The 17758-nt window shown below is 36.5% G+C and overlaps 1 protein-coding gene across 3 annotated transcripts in view; it reads right to left on the reverse strand.

Moving 5' to 3' along the window:
* Positions 1-1268: 1268 nt before the first annotated feature.
* Positions 1269-17758, reverse strand: part of sgms1b (sphingomyelin synthase 1b) — a 35430-nt gene continuing 18940 nt past the window's right edge. For 2 of the 3 annotated variants that reach the window (XM_077206137.1, XM_077206139.1), the window contains exons 2-6: positions 8340-9129; positions 7360-7477; positions 5398-5551; positions 2620-2786; positions 1269-2532 (exon numbers count right to left, since the gene is read on the reverse strand). In XM_077206137.1, coding sequence (XP_077062252.1) covers positions 2359-2532; positions 2620-2786; positions 5398-5551; positions 7360-7477; positions 8340-8953 — 1227 coding nt within the window. In that variant the 5' untranslated portion in view covers positions 8954-9129 and the 3' untranslated portion in view covers positions 1269-2358. Of the gene's footprint in view, positions 2533-2619; positions 2787-5397; positions 5552-7359; positions 7478-8339; positions 9130-10750; positions 11173-17758 lie in introns of those variants that run through there. The other variant, XM_077206138.1, reaches the window with a different exon arrangement.

Here is a 17758-nt window from a genome sequence, read left to right on the forward strand (position 1 = left end):
GGGGCTTCATCGAAAAGGACGCAGGCTGGGGAGAGAGGAGCTGTAATAATGTAAAATATGTGAAAAATAATGCGTATTTGAACAATCAATAGGGGTGTAACGATACACAAAACTTTGGTTCTTCCCACGGTTTTGACGGTTCGTTTCGGTGGGGTTTAGAAAGCTAAAATTGCTTTTTTAAAACAGTGGTTTAATGAAAAAAGTGTCTTTGTCTTTAAATTAATTCACTTACAATTAAACGTTTTGCAAGGATTTAAAAAAAAAGATCTGCTAATGCTGTAAACTATATGGAGCCAGCACATTACTATAACATTAAAGGTTAAAGACTTTTAGCCTAAATGTAGATGCCATTTATTTTTTAGATATAATAATCAACACCCAACACATTGTATGAAAACATGTAAACTGAATATAAGGCAGGTTTTGCATTTTACATAACTTATGTTTTGACTCTAATTCGTTATTGAAATATAATAATTTACAAAGTTGCTGTCATTTTCATTAAAGAGTTTTTAAACATACAAATAATTAAGATATAATTAACAGGTTAAGTAAAATCTAGCCTAATATATATGCTAATATAGTGCATTTAGTGCAGGAGTTCATTTCTCTAAGAACCAACAAGCTGTGGACACTGTAATTATGACTAGCCTGCTGAGGTAAATATAACGTTAATGCTATGTGACAAAGCTGTTTTATTGACGTCTTTCCGCTGCTGAAACACTGATTGAGCGATTTCACGAGTTATGATGCCTTTCAATAAGTATACTGTATCTTTCAACTTACCTTCAGGTGTCCATTCATGTTTATTCTGTAACTGAGGAAGAGATGATCGCGTTTACTCGTGTTCCGCGCTGCCGCTTGAAATGAGGAGCTAGTACAGTGATCTGTCAGGACTCACGCCACATCAAAAGAGCGCCAAAACAGCGTTCGGTACGCCATGAGAGAATCGCGATACGTATCGTGGGTTCAGTATCGCGGTTTTTCGGTTCGGTTTGAATATCGTTACACCCCTAAAAATCAAGCATGGAAATATTTTCAAGTACATCCAAAAAAAAAAAAAATCGTAAAAGGGCATAATAGGAGCCCTTAACTTTTATTTGAGTGTCTTACCCAGGAACAACTTATATTTTTCAACCAAACTAATTTCAAGCATTTAAGCATAATCCTGTAATTAAAGTTAGAGATCATGAGATACATTGATGATTTCAACAATTCTGTCTATATTCACACAGTCACAAAAATACAAATAAAATAATCATACTCAGTTTTGTGCTAATATTTGTAATTTATTTGTTTGTCAACGGACGAACACCTCCTACTATTACATCACAATAGCAGCTTGTTGAATAGGGTGGTCAATGGGACAGAACATCTGTTCTGGTTTGCGGAAAGGAAGGATCGGGAAACATCCTTCTTGCCATTCAAACCCAGAAAAACCTCCAGAGACCTGGAGTTCAGTAAGAGCCACAAAGCACCAGCTGTCTGACAAAATATGATTTTGACATAATAAAAGACATTAATAAATACTTTCCGAAAACAACACCACAGAAATGGTTATTGTGGACAACCAAAATTAGCTTTGCTGACACCGTCATGGAAATACTCTTTCAAAACGAGCAGGATTGTTACATTCGGGCGACGAGGTGAGTTCTGTTTCAAGCATATGTGGTTCGCAAAGGGTGGTTACAGCACGACCACCCTGAAAGCACTGAAATTGTCTTTGAATGAACATAAATACATTGCATCTGACTGCCAGGACAATGTTCCCTCTGAACTATTAAGGCACTGAAGAGCAGTAGATTATCCAAACAATATATAAAAAAACAAAGAATTAGTTAAAAAAATACAAATGATATTCATATAAACCTTTTCTGACAGCACATGTTGTTTAGCAAATGACTAGAAAAATGTAAGGCTGTACAAAACTGATTTATCTTGCTCAGACTTGCAATATTTAATGCATCAATAAGTTGCTTGAGTTAACAAAAATATCTTGAGAAGATGGCTTTATGCCTGTAAACAGGGACAAAGATACTTGGAGACACTGTCAAGTTATTCGGGAAAATAAATAACTTCTCATTTAGCTTCCTGGCTCATTTTTTTATTGATGTAAGATGATATTACAGGCCATCGCAAGCCACTTTCTTATCCCTGACCATGGTTTCGTCTCCATTGTTCTTAGCCCCATACGCGATAAGTTTTACATCCAAAAATCAATCCTGTGATGACGTCACAAAGGAATGAGATTTGGATGACTAGTCTGTTAGTTAAAGGGATTGGCAACAATGTCAGGCTTGTTCCGGCACTTTGGGCACATGTTTTGGAGACCAACTCCCAAAATTGCACGTCAGTCAGTCAGTCTGTATCTATCCGTGTGTACTTCACATGACCCCACTGCAGCGGTCGCCACGAGAAGGGCATCTGGTAGCTACGGGGGACGACGGCAGGAACATTGTTTTCCAGGTACTGGAAAAATCTATACCACCACACATGGGTGAAAAAGTTGGTCTGGGATGTCTCTTTGAGCGCCTAAAACAGATGCAGATGGTTAGAGGTTAAAATACATTATAGGGCTCTGAATGGAAATGTTAACCGCGTCGAAACAGACAAACCTACTTGTTGATTAGCCATTGTGTGATACCACCAGAAGAGACGTGTAGTGATGAAGTAGGCCACAACAACATCAATCGTGTAGTGATCGTGAGCAAGAAGAATGCAGAACACTCCTATTGCACATAACGCCCAGCAGCCCCAGTGGTACCACCAGAACCTTCTAGGAGAATCTGTGAGGTGCGAGAAAATGATGGGGTGTTATAAAAGAGAATATGTTTTAAGTCCTCCAGTAAAGTGAAGAATTACAGAACCAAAGGTGTAGTTCATCACATTAACTAGCAACATGATCCACATACATCGACAACCACAGTGTCACAACATGGTATTATCTTCATTTTGAATACTTGTTTAATTCAGAATGCATTTTTGGTCAATTTTGACATAGAAGAGATACATAATGTGCCTAATTTATTTTTAAAAAAAGCTTAAATTTTTTGTACAGGAACCCAACTTTCATTTCAATCATTTAAATTTTTAGACTTTAGGCTTTTTAAAGAGACATAAACATTTTTACACCTTTTGTGCAGGTCCATTTTGACCCAGGTTTAGCCTCTTTCCCATATCTCGCACACCCTTTTGGGATTGAATACTGTTGATAAACATGTATGTAAACTATTGCAGCATGAAAAAAATGTATATTCTTTTTCAAGTACAATGAAAAGGCTATATTTTTGTTTGAAAACATCTTAAGAGTAATATTGAGGTTGTTTTGTTGGAAAAAGAATATGTATGTTTTGGAGGTTCTGAAAAAGATTTCCAGGTTGTTGTTTTTTTCAGATACGTTGGACATGCGTTTTGAACCAGATCCTATGAAGATGTTTGGAGTTTCTGAAGAATTTTTGAGACTACATTGGTACAACAACAGTTTGTTTCATATGGGTTAACCTTTACCAAAAAACATATTCTTTTATTTTGAAAGAAAAAGGAAGTTCCAGCTCTTAAAATATGTCTGACAGAGTTGACTGGTACACTACATTTAGAAATAACTAGGTACACACTAAAAGACAAGAGTTTGTTATTTGAAAAAAGTTTGGTCCCCATTTATTTATTTTCTGCAAACTTGTGACTAATGTTTATCACGCTTTTCTTTTCAATTATTATTACCCTTATGTATTTTTTTTCATGCATATTTGTTAGGATGCGTTTCATTTATTTGAATTAAAAAAAAGTGTAATTACAAATGATTTTCAGCTTAAATAGCGAATAAAAAGATTTAAACACAAAAGAATATGTATGTTTCATAAATTTGAGCATTTAAAGGTACAATATGCAGGATTTTTCGCCACCAGGGGTCGCTAACCTCTTACAATAACAAAGGCGTATACTGATGACGTATATTCCACATTAAGCTGAATTATGGATCTTGTCGTCAAGCTGATGGATCTTTTATGGATGAGTGAATAAATTGATGTTTTTGACATGACTGTGGTATGAAGCAGGGCGCGATTGCTAGACGTATAGCACCGCCACACACAACTCCAGTCCCGCAGATATAAAAGAATAAGGACATTTCATTCTACCGAACTACACGCAAGTGCTGAATTAATACTCACACAGGTCAGTTTATTAGACGAATTAAACTTGAGGTAACGCAGCGCTGTTTCACTTGTTCTAACAGTTACACTATCACACTAAACTGCATTTGAGTGTGTTGAATGTTGCTAGTTAGGTTGTGTGTTGGCTGTATGAGACTAACTAAGCTAGATCAACATTAGAATAAAATACAGATCATATTCTAACATTTCGTCATGTTGAACTATATAACATTGATTAGTTTTATGTACATTTGCGTCTCTGTCAAGTCGAAGTTAGTCGCGGACGTGAAGCTCTCGGCATCTCGAAAGATGCTGATCTTCGTTTTAGTCCTTTTTTTGTCTCAAAGTCTGCTTGCCATGGTCCAAAATGTTTGAACAAAACAACAACAGCGTGACCGTCCTGCTAGGCATAACGGGCATAATCCGCTTGTCCTCATCTGTCGCCATGGTTACTATGGCAGTGCGAGGTCAAACCTGGCGGAAACCGGGGGTAACGCGAGTATGACGTCAGTGACTGGCGACTTCTCACCCCTGTTCACACGTCCCGTTTCCTTGGTTAAAATCGCAATTTTCTCACGATTTACAAATAGTTGGAAATATTTGGGATATTGTAAGTAATCAACTAAACAAAATATATAACATTGGCCTAGTGGTTTATGGATATTTTACTGCAAAATTCTTACATATTGTACCTACTTAATGTAATTTGTTGATTTCAATGGAATGATTTCAATTTTTCTTTTAGATTCCACATAATGATATATTCAAATCAAATTTATCACGAGTATTAAAAAAAGCTCATAAAATTTAAACTTCCAAAGAATATTTGAATAATAAAAAGGTGAAAATGTAGTAATGACATGTTAATAACATGATGGATATAACTTTGGAATTGCTATGCATTCACTCAATTTAGCGAAGTTACTAATCGGATGTAATATTTTAGTTGACAAATATTAATATTACACTTGCTTTATAAGCTCATGTTCCATCTGCTTCAAACGGACCTTTTTATTTTTTAATGCATTAAAGGCGTTTAAAGATATTCCACTTACAAATTAAACTTGTTTCAGTGAATATTTGGCTTGAAAAGTGTTTTTTGCTTAAAATAAATGTCAAATCACTTTGATTTTATTGTAATCTAATGCAATACCCTTCATACATGTTTAAGTGTGCCACTGTATAATCAAAACCTGCACTTAAACTGTCCACTAGGGGGCGGTCCTGTCCCAAATGGTCTACTCACACTCCTTCATGAAGAGATAAGTGAGGGTGAGCATGACAGTATGGCCACTGTACAAGTAGTCTCCACACAAGTTATGGGAGCCTGTGATGGTCAGACCCCCTCCTGCGATCAGTTTCATCACCCGCCGTATCCGAGATTCCCAGTCGCCATACAACTGCCAGAAACAACAAACAAGCATTAGCATGATGTTATTCACTCAGAATTCTTTAATCTATTTTCATTCACAGCTTGACCTTATTTGCTTCAACAAACTCAGCATGTTTATGTCAAAAACAACAATAACCCCTTTGAGGCGCAACATAAAAGCAACAATGGCTCCTAGAAAGCAAAGTTCCAGGCTTTCTTTCAGCAAATGCAACAGGAAAGAAGGTTTTAACGAGAGTGAACAAGTTGTTGGGCTTGATAATAAATGTTTCCTGCATGTCCCGTGGTGTGGATTTCCTGTCTAGTGTGTGTTCACGACATCCCATCCGCGACATTGAGTCACACACACAGTTGCAAAAGGATGACCAGTGGATAGGCAGCATAGCAACACAACAGCAGATACACTCTAAACAATCATTTCATTTCACAATAATATTGCTCATTGTTCCGGTGGGTGCAGTCTTTGCTTTAAGATTCATTAAGTCCAGAAAGAGGCCCACTGGAGGGGAAAATTTTGTTTTGTTTTTTTTTACACCAAAACTCTTCAAAAGTTGGTGTGGCTGCACATTAAATACATTTTAAAAATGTAAAACGTTGCATATTTTAACTCTTTCCCCGTTTTTTTTTGTGTTTTTTTAGTTACCAGCCACCGCGAGCATTTTTGATTGATATTTTCATGTCCCCCAGAATATTTTGTTATATGGATATATGAACATGCAATATATCAAAAGAAAGAACAGAACCTCTGCTTAAAAAAAAAAAAAACTATTTGTTTTATTCTAACTTCATGCAATTTTTTCCATCAACATTTGAATGTGGGTGTTTTGTAAATAAATAAAAAAGCAACATTTTGAGCGAAAAGCTGAGAAAAACATCCAAACTTGCTTGTGGCTTGTGTTAAAACTGGATTCCTAATTGGATTCAATACAATTCACCAAAAATCACACTATGAAAAAAAAAAAAAAATCGAATAAACTAAAGTATCAACATCCTATCAACATTTTTCCAATGCTCTATCCCTGTGTCTTCCTCAATATAAATGAATTCTTGGAGCATATTAAAAGAAAAACAGATGAGAATAGCACACTTCACATTTTCCAAGAACGGCTTCTCCGTTCAATGTGAAATATGTCCCTTCATGACCTCTGCTCTGAGGACATTTATAGAACAGTCACAAATTCTTTACATCAACCGTTCAAAACACAGATGGTCGACTGACCCATCCGGTTACAGAGAAGGAACTGAAAGGTTCTGGGTTGAAAATAATAAATGGTAAATTCTAACATTTTGTAATCTTTCCTACAAGTGAAGCATCATACAGTATTGATCATTACAAGAGCTAGGAAATAACATGGTCTTTTTTACTCGTGTAACTGAACAAAAATTGACAGAAAACTCATCGAGAATATTCACTGGATCAAAAAAAAAAATCATATTTATACCCATCAACAAGAGAAACACACACATACCTTTATTGGTTCCGTCTAATGTTCTCACAGCTGTTCTCTTATACAATGAATACTACTGACATCAAGGCATCAATATTTTCAATGAATAATGACTAAAATTTCAGGTTGTTTCTCACTTAAACCTGAAATAGTCTTGGAAAATTAGGCATGAGTAGCATGGACTGTTATTTAAGATATTCTTGCATTGTAAAAAAGCTTTACATTTTCATTATATGGAATATTATATGGGGGGGGGGGGGTACTCCTTTAACTGGCCAAAATGCTTGTGTTGTGCTGATTATGAATTAACTATGCAACATAACAAATAAAATGAGAAAAGGAAAAGAAAGTGAGATTATTTTGCTGTTACCTTCGGAGAGCATTTGAAGTGCATGCCAGGCACAGGAAGAGTAGTAATGTACATGGTGATGCACCTGTAGAGGTAAAGCGTCCCGACTATGAAACAGAAGCGTCGACCAACAATAGATCTGCGGAAGGAAGATGTGGTGATATATTCATATTAGTGAACTACAGTGATTTGTTTTACAGATATTCATTCATTTAAAGAAAAGTACGAAAAAATATGTTTTTGCATTATGGTAATGAGAACTTGAGGGAAAATTATGCTTAATTGTCAATGAAATATTATTTAAATAATATTTAATTCATATTACAATGAGAACAAAATATACAACTTTTATTTTTTGCTTTAGAGTAATTAGTATAATATTTTCTTGCATTAATGCCAAAAATTTTAAAAATTTAAAACCATGTAAGTAAAAACCATGCAAGTAAAAATTGTGCTATTGTCATAAATGTTGTTTTAAATGTGTATATATATATATATATATATATATATATATATATATATATATATATATATATATATATTATCATAAGAAAGCGAGAATGAGAAGAATATTTTCTTTCCTAGCGGACATGACAATTGTTACGAATTATTTATTCTTTCATTTATTATAATATTAATAGTCATATAAGAGTAATCAGAAGGAAATAGTTAATTTTTTTGAGAAAATAATTACAGTAATGTTAATTTAAGTGAACATTGCATTTAATTGTCATATAAATAGTCTGAAAAATCGAAATTTAATCTTTTATGTATTTCTATTGAATTTGGGGTGAAGGAAAAATAATTTAATTTATTTTGTTAATGTTTATTTAAGTGAAAATTGTGCGTGCTTGTCATATAAATATTGAAAAATCTGAGAATTATCTTCACTGTTTTTAAGCCAAATTTAATTGATGTATTTGTATTGATTCTGGAGTGAAATATTCCTGAGGCAGGTTTTGGGAGATTATTCATGAATGTGTGCTACTTAGAAAACTCACTTGTGTTTTAAGAGACTCCACTGTATGATCCACAAGAGCACCAGAATCATTCCGTTGATCTCGCACACAGAGAAAGCCCACTCCACCCGGTCAAAAAAGTCAAAGAACTTGTCAGGGAGAGGTGGAGTTGCCTCCTTAGGAGGCACGCGTTCATGGACCACAGAAATAATGAGGGTGGTGAAGACGAAGCAGCATAAGGCATAGACAAGAGCCACGACGGTCTTTCCCCATTCGGGAGGGAACTGCGGAGAAGCTGGCTCTGGTATGGGAATCTGCACCAGTTCCTTGTGGAAGCCATTCACCACTCCATTCCGTGGAGCCTTGCCGGTGCTCCCGGCATTCCCATTATGATTCAACACCATGTGCCCATTGGCATGTCCATTCTTGTGAACATCGATGTGATGCTCGATCTTAAGAGTCTCTATCTTTTCCAGGAGCAAAAGACCACCATCTGACATGACCCTGGAGAGGGATGCCCTCTTGAAGTCCTCCGTGGAAAGATTTAATAAAGCCTGTCCGTCGTAGTTTCTCAACGGTTCAGAGTATTCCTGCAAACCTTGATCGGTCAGCCAGAGCGAGACTTCCTCCTCGGACCACGACTCTACTTTATTCATATCAGCCTTTGAGCTTGTAGAAACGTAATGGAGAATCCGACATAGGCGCACACACTGCTACGAAACACGAAGTCCTTCTCCAACCATGCTCATTACAAGGGAAGGGCTCTGGAGAAGTCTGGCTCACACCTTCCAGAAGTTTAATCCAAATATGACGCACACCCACACCGTCTGTCCTGTAAGAGAAAGGACAAAAGGAAAACTTGTTGAAATCTAAATACAAAGCATCTTTCTGCCCAACTTTTTCTAATACGCTTGACCCAAGGGTTAATATAGCTAACTCAAACTGAAATCATAAAAACCTTTATGTTATTTGAAATATAATTCATGTTAACTGAAAAAAACTTAAAACATACATACATATATATATATATATATATATACAGTGGCGTAGCGTCTGGGCATGCAGGGTATGCACGTGCAAATGGGCCCGGGCCGATAGGGGGCCCACCCATGGGGAACTTTTAATTAAAACAGGTTAATTCATTTTTAAAGTGTAGCCACAATAAATATATTTTTGTATGCATGTCATGTGTAATAATTTCTTGTTTCTCCATAATTTCTAATTTCTCCGACATTTGTTGTGTGCATTTATTATGCGTTTATTATTTTTTGCACCCCGCGGCTGCCGTAGAACTGTACCGTCATTTTTTACGGCATCGTGTGAGTGTGAGAGAGGTTACTAGACGCTAGCTAATTAAACATTAAAGGATGGAAAAATACAAACATAAAAGTGGGGCCTTAAAGAGAAAAAAGAAGGTGGAGAAGTTAGTTGCGACACAAAAACTACCTAAAATAGACCGGTTTAGTTCTCTTTCTTACCATCCCTTCTGTTGCTTCAGCGGAGCCCTCATTTTCAAAACTGAAGCTAATAAACAGACTATTGGGACTGGCAATTATTTCCATCGAGAATGCACAAAGCCATGAATTAAACACCAATGACATCGTGCTCGTGGATAAATTTGCCGAAAGAAAGGCCCGGAGAATGCAACTAAATGAGTAAGCAGTTTTATGTTTTTTACATTTTGGGCCGCGGTGCCAAGATCAGTAGTTGATTATTGACATTGGCTGAGCCTTGGTTGGTTTTAGACTTGTTTTTGTTCCGTTCTGGTTGTGAAAGGTTGTTGGCTAGAGTGTTTTTTTATGGTATTGTTTGGTATGGTATTTTCTTTATACACTACAGTGAAAGTCTATAAATGAATCTTCAATGTACTTGGGGGGCAGGGTTAGGGGGGCCCGTACACATTTTTTTGCATATGGGCCCGGGACTGACTTGCTACGCCACTGTATATATATATATATAAAATTTCAGCTAGTTGCCAAAGATATATTTTTAGCTTAACTTGATATACTAAAGTTACTAAAACTGTAATAAAAAAACTATAATATCTCAATGATACTAAAATAACACTGCTTTATCATACGTGATTTCACACGTACATTCAGTAAAAAGGACCGGACAAAAATACTATTTTTTTCTAAATTATTCTAAATAATATTAAAGCCATTAAAAGTAATAATATATATATAAACAGTAGCTTTGTAAGAAATGTATTTTCTAAAGTTTATATTCGTCATTTTATTCATATTTAGGCACAAAACTAATTTCAAGCTTTTAAAAACAAACCTTTAGATGTTTAAGCATCTTTAGGATTTCAAATAAATGGTCAAATTTGTTTTCACATGATAGCAAATGCATGAAACGATTCGAGGTTCACAGCTGCTACAAGAGTGCAATAACGCCCAGTGAGTTATGCAATGTGGCAACAGTTAAAAACCACTTGTAACTGTACTCACGAGTTTCATTTTCCTCCCGAGTTCGGCATAATTTACCGTCAAGAGAAGAAACTCCTTAAAAGAAACTTTTCCAAACAGCATGACATTGGAGCCATGCGGTCAACACAGCAAACCGTGAACTGCTACAACCGCCTGCTAGGTTTAATCCTCTTGAATTTACAAAAAGCAGCACATTTAGTTCTTAGAACAGCTGAGAGCTGGAGCAGAAACGCACTGATCAGGACCACATGCATCGTCTGAAGAGTTTCAGGAGCTCTCGACTCGAGTGCGTTTCCACGGGTGTGGCGGGACTGTTTCCATTACAGCGGTGGGGGGAAGGGAACTATCCATCATGGACAACATCTGGCTTGCATTAGTGAATGAAAAAACTAACGGAAGGAAAACTTTTCATTAGCCTATGCTAAAAAAAAAAAACTATTGAAAAAATACAAGCAATAAACAATATATACTTAAGTGTTTAGGTGAAGCAAAACTCCAGCATGTGTTGCTTGACTTTACAGAAAAAAAAATATATATATTATGATAATGTAATGATATAAGACAGATACAGAATAATGATACATAAATAATTAGACTGACAGATTAAAGTCACCAGGATTTAAAAATGGTCAATTCTTATTTAAGGAATATAGCAGTGTTTAGTATAAATTATTTAATAGTGCACATCTTTTTTTTTCTTCCATTTATTCTTAAAATGATTTGCTCTGTGGCTGCTACAGACATGTGCGGTTTCAGCAATCCTATAAGATCATTACAAATGACACAGTATGACGTGGATCTAATAAACTTGGGTACGACTATGACAAGTATGTAGACTGTACGATGATGAAATCTTTTGAATCGTAGGCTGCCACGCAAAATAGTATAGAAGAATAAAACATCATCAGCATGTGCCAGTGGTAAACAAATAGAGAAAGATGAATCGCACTTTGTAATTCCTTTGCGCTGGAATAAAAAAAGAGGAGGAAGCGAAAAAGGAGAATATAGACGTGGTCATAGCTAGGAAAAAAAGAGGCCAACCTGGCATGCCAATCTTGCAAATGGAGCTGAAGTTAAGTGGTTTTAAGTTTTAGTGCCATGTCGCATTGATCAACACGCCTTTCATGTTGCATTTTTATTGGCTAGTCAGCACATGTAGGTCATAGCAGCGAACACACTGGGATATGATCAGGCAAAATTTCTTCAAAATTATCTTAGGCTAACTTTGGCTGCAAGACCATGACAACAGCCATCTCAATGTACGACGTTAGAGCACCGTTTAGGAGCCACGACCACAGATATCGCCACGATTGGTCGCTCGTCATCGTCATCTCTTTTTTCTCCGATGACATGTTTACTGGCACGAGGGCGGGACAACCTGTCAATCACATGAGATCACCGCAATAACAAACCACAACCATCCAATCAATTCCTGATGGGACAAAATGAAACTGAAACGCTACAGTTTTTCATGTTTGAGAAGCAGTTTCACTCGGATATACATCACAATAGGGAAGAAAAGACTATCGCAACGTCTGTTTGCATATTACATGTTGTGAACATGTAGGTATGTGATATCTTAATTTTAACAATTTGTCCATGGTTTTTTTTTAAGTGCCCCATAATGGTTTTTCGAATATTCCCTTTCATGCAGTGTGTAATATAGCCGTTTGTGAATGTACTTTTGAGTGCCACGCCCACATCTCAAAGACCAATCAAACTGATGCATAGATGCAAGTCCACATCTTACATTTTTTTCTCGATATAATCAGTTACACTCAAATGTACATCACAATCAGGAAGAACAGATATGAGCTAACTCCATTTAATTGAGACTTTAAAGAATAATCTTGCATATTGGTATGAAGCCCTAGTCCAATTTGCAGTTTATTTTGGACAAGAACAGGCTACTTAGACAGGCAGACATGCCTGTTTGACCGACACGTAAATTGACAACAACAGTTCATTTTGTGCTTAGATGCCGTTTAAGCTGAGTACACAAGAAATAATGGGAGGGTTCCTTATTCAAACACACTTGCAATCGCCTCCTTCCCATCACAACTTTGAGTGTAACTGTGGTTTCCTGTGATGTTCTCACTTTGGCAAGCAACCCAGTATAAAAACACTAACCAAGCGGAGCAAGATAAATGCATTAAGTCAAAATAACGGCACTATTCTAACATCCCCACTTTCTTATCACCACATTTATTAAGCAGCTATCCAGAATACTCAATTCTGATTGGCCATGGCATATTGGCCATGATCCATGTTTTGTTTTTGTTTTTTTTAGATGAGTGCTTAACTTTTTATTGGACTGCTGTCAACATATCATCATGCTTACCACCGACTGTAATTACATTGGCCTTGGACCGTTTCAGTATGAATTTATAAACATTTATAATAACGAATATGGTGGGCATAAAACCTTTAAAGGGGTCATGACTCGTGCAATTTTCCTTGACCTTTTAACATATAGGTCTGTGTACCATTAAAACCTCCTGCAAGTTTCATAGCTTAAAACATTCTCCTCATTATAAACAAAGCATTTATTTAATCAAGCTCCAAAAACGTCTCATTTGCATATGGTGGGATTTATGACATCACATGGGCAATTCGAATAATTATACAACACACCATTTAAAGGGTTCACACGAGATGCGAACGTTGCATCCACACTGGATACAATATACAGATGCACATTCACTTTCTGACATACCCACATGACAAATGGTAGAGTAAATGGATGCATAAAGGATGGTTAGCTTTAGTCGATGGACTTTAGAAGGATCCCAGCCTCGGAAATAAGTTGATGGTTTATTATGGCGTCATGGATCGTGTCTAGAGGATTATATGTCTGTTCTGAGAATTTGACAGCAGATTTTGTAAACGAGGCACAGTGTAATGGAGAGATTGGAAAATAAACTTTTGTTTTTGTATTTCTTTGTATTGTATCTGACAGCTAATGTTTTCAAAACACTTACTCATGTGCAATAGTGAGTGGGCGCTAGGCTTGGGCGGTATCCAAATTTTGATACCGTCAAACCTCCTCCCTATTTTACCAGGGTATACGGTATTACCGTGACTAATTAAAAATGATGACATAAGGCTCAGACAGCGTCACCAAACTGTTGGCTTGTGCCTACACCGTTCAGAAACTGAATACCAGATTGGGCAAAAAAAAAAAAAAAAAAAAAATTTCAAGGCCAACCCGTGCACGTTGTGTCTGATCCCGGCTGACGGCATTAAATGTAATATGAGCCGGAGCCCTATTTAGACTCGACTATTTTTAATACGTGGGCCGTTATAATATGGTTGCGCCAAATAATTTTTTAACCGAGGTGCTGAGGGGGTGGTAGATATAAATAATATTTATAAATGAGCAAAAATGGGACTAGGGGTGGGCGAGATGGCAAAAAAAAAATTATCACGATAATTTTTTTATATTAGTCGATATCGATAATTATCACGATAAATGTCAAATCTTTATTTCCTTCATATTTAAAGGCAGATTTTTGCTCGTAAGTGAAAGTTGTAGAAACCAGAGCATTAATTGTGGTTTTAAACTACTCTTTATTGTCAGAACATATCATGACAAACACTTGCCAAACAAGTGAACATTTCACAAATCTGAGGTAGAACATTCAAACATTTGTCATTTTTCCTTAAAATAAATATCTGAATAGAAAAATATATTTCTTAGTTTCTGCATGTGCTAATGGGGATATTGTTTAGTGTAAAGTGACTTTGATGGCATGTAGCCTATCTTCAGCACAGTTTGCAGTGCAAGTTGCAATATTAATATTACATGTTTTGTCTCAAACGCATATTTGACAGTGAGTTGACAGTAAATCTGCATCGTAACTCAAGCTAATACTACTATGTTAAATGTATGTTAATTAAAAAAAAATATTAACCACTGGTCATCCAGTATCAGGCATTTAGATCATAACCACAGATAAAACCTTTATATTTATTAGTCATTTTATACATTGTCTACATTAATAATATAATACAATTCAATATGTATATCCCACATTTCATGGTGCAGTCAATATTACTAGGCTAACGTTACAGTAAATCCATGGTAAATGGATTCGGTTTCAATTCAGATTCTGACTGTATCGTTGCGCACAGTGTTTCTCCTGTTTGTCAGCGCTCTTACAACTGCCTTTAAACTGATTTCAATCACTGAGACATTTGTGTTCTTCGCTGAATTCAAGCGCTTCTCACTGGATCTTGTGAGCGAAACGATCAGAGTGAACGCGTCTGCTCTAGTGAGCTTGCGCTGCCGTTTGGACTTTGAGCCAAAGATATGAGAGAAATAGAGAGAAATGCACATCGTGGATTAAATAATCAGCGAGTGGCCTATTTCTTTTCGTTTTGAATTGTTTCGTTTAATGAAATTTCAAGCTTTATTTAGATATAGGCCAATCTGTCATGTCTGTGAGACATACACTGAGTTTCGGTTAATTTATGATGAGATTTCAATGCAAGTGACCGCGGCGCGCCAGCGCACGATCATGTCATGATTATGTTGTCTGCTATATTTGATTCTTATTTATTAAATCCAGGCAATTGGTTGATAAAAAAATTATTAAAATTAAGATACAATTTATACAAAACGAAATTCACTTTAAAGAAAGGCCTTTTACAAAATGAAACTTAATTAAGTGGTCAATGTCTGACTCCCGATGCATCCCATCTTACTCGTGCTGTTCAGTTTTCACTATCAACGTAAAAAAAAAAAACATTATAATATTTTAACACATATAAACTAATGCGCTTATTTAATGAACTCGGGGCAAAATGCATCCTCGCAGCAGTGAGTGGGTGGTTGTTTCGGAGATGCGACATTAGGTTAGAGGTGTTTCCATCTCTCGCGGTCACCTTTTTTATTGCAACATTTACAAATTGCCTCGTCAGTATTTACCGCATCTCCCTTGTCTCTCTCTCTCTCTTTCTCCTCCACACTGTCACTTGATGACAACTACATAAGCATTTTTAGGCATTGAATAAATTATATTTATATATTATATATAAGTGCCGGTAATGACGGTATTGAAACTGATACCGTTGCTATTTTAAGACCCTGCGGTATACGATATTACTGAAATACCGCCCAACCCTAGTGGGCGCTGATAATGTTTTCATATGCAATGACGTTTTCAAATCATAACCGTGGCCGTTTACTGACAAGCCTTAAATGAGCCTCCCCTTAAAAACTGATCATTTCAGACAGAGGGTCAGAATGAGGGTTAGAAATAATTGTTTTTACACATGTATATTTGGAAACACATTAAAATAATACAAAATCCATGTCATGACCCCTTTAAATGGGTGAATTCAAGGTGATTGGAACACTTTTTGCCATCGAGATTACTCGGAATCAACCTGAATTCACCCTATTTGTCTAGAAATTGTTTTTAAAGCAAGTTAAAGCAAGAAAATAAATGAGAGAAATGAGAGAAAACTTAAAATAGAAGGCTTTTTTAGTTGGAAAGTATTAACCATTCAATAAGAAGGATAAATGGACAGTCAGTTTTTCATTATCATATGTTTATTATTTTAATTGAATAGATTGCTAAATATTACACATCCTTACTAGAAGCTTAACGACATAAAAACATATTCATTGTGGCTTTTTCATTTATTTTAACTTACAAAACAATGTGATTTCAATGACACATGTACAGAAGCCTTTTCTCCACAGACAGAGGAGTAAAAAAGTGAAGACAACCAGGCTGAGAATGTGACAGTAATTGTCAAACACCAGTGGTAGCTGCTGACAAATGGCCTAATAAAGTTCTCAAGACCAATTTAGTCTGTCTCTCTTTAGTCATAATATGACGTTTCTGCACATGCCATGCATCTTAAGTGCTAAGCAACCTCTCAGAAACAAGGACAAACCACAGTTTCTGAATAAGTAATCCATTTGAACAAGAAATCTACCATAACAATGCGGTCAAAACCGAAGGATGATAATGAACTAAAAGTACAAATCAACCCACAGAAATTTCAGTTGTCAAAACAAAAGAAAACATCAAATCTTTTTAGGTTTGAATTTATAGTTTAATGAGACAACTTCTGACAGTCCTCAGAATTTATACTTTGAATGAACTGAGTATAAAGATGCCTGCCAAATAGATAAATGTCCAGACATCCCAAGTCTCCCGGAAGTTCCGGGAGTCTCCCGCATGTTGATAGCGGCTCCCTGATGCCCGCAAATTAGTTGAAATCCCCCGGAATCTAGAGCGAGCGCACATACTGAGCTCCAAACCGTGTAGCGCGCGCACGGCAGAGAGGGAGACCTTGCGTCTGTGTGCTAGTGTGCATATGTGCCTCATGAAGCGCATGTAAAACAGCATGTAAGACAGCATGTAAGACAGCATGTTAAGACAGCATGTAAGACAGCATGCAAGACAGCATGCAAGACAGCATGTAAGACAGCATGTAAGACAGCATGTAAGACAGCATGTAAGACAGCATGTAAGACCCCACCCCTCCCCTCATTGACCGTTCGGGCAATCACCCCGTCAACAAAAAGAGATACCTCCGTGAAATGACTTCTTATAGGTTGGGATGTCTGAATGTCAATGGGCAACTAGAAAGGGAAACTCTTCTGCATCTAAATAAAGATATGGAACTATATTAGAAAATAGAAAATCTGTTCTGTCGACTCCATAACAACAATCATCATTTGAGCTGGTCACCTGCTCAGAGTCATATAATCTCATGTGCTTCTTTAGAACAATAACTGATATGAGCAAAGCTATATATTAACTGCAGGCATTTGTTTTTCCAGAACAGAACTGCTCAGCTGTTCGGTGACTATAACAACAGTGGTGGTTTTATACATGGGGTGGCCAGGCTAATTCTGGCCAACTGAGTCCCTCAGTTGTCACCAGTGCGAAAAGATGGATCTCACAATCATAGTCACTGCTAGTAAGGAGTCAAGTATGCAGAAGATGCTGGAAAAGCAAAGAATGTGCAGGAGCTGGAGGATTTTTCCTCATGAAGAACCATTACAAA

This window comes from Siphateles boraxobius, unplaced genomic scaffold (assembly GCF_051911475.1).
Source record: "Siphateles boraxobius isolate OS27281-9 unplaced genomic scaffold, OSU_SipBor_1 55, whole genome shotgun sequence".
Classification (NCBI taxonomy): Eukaryota; Metazoa; Chordata; class Actinopteri; order Cypriniformes; family Leuciscidae; genus Siphateles; species Siphateles boraxobius.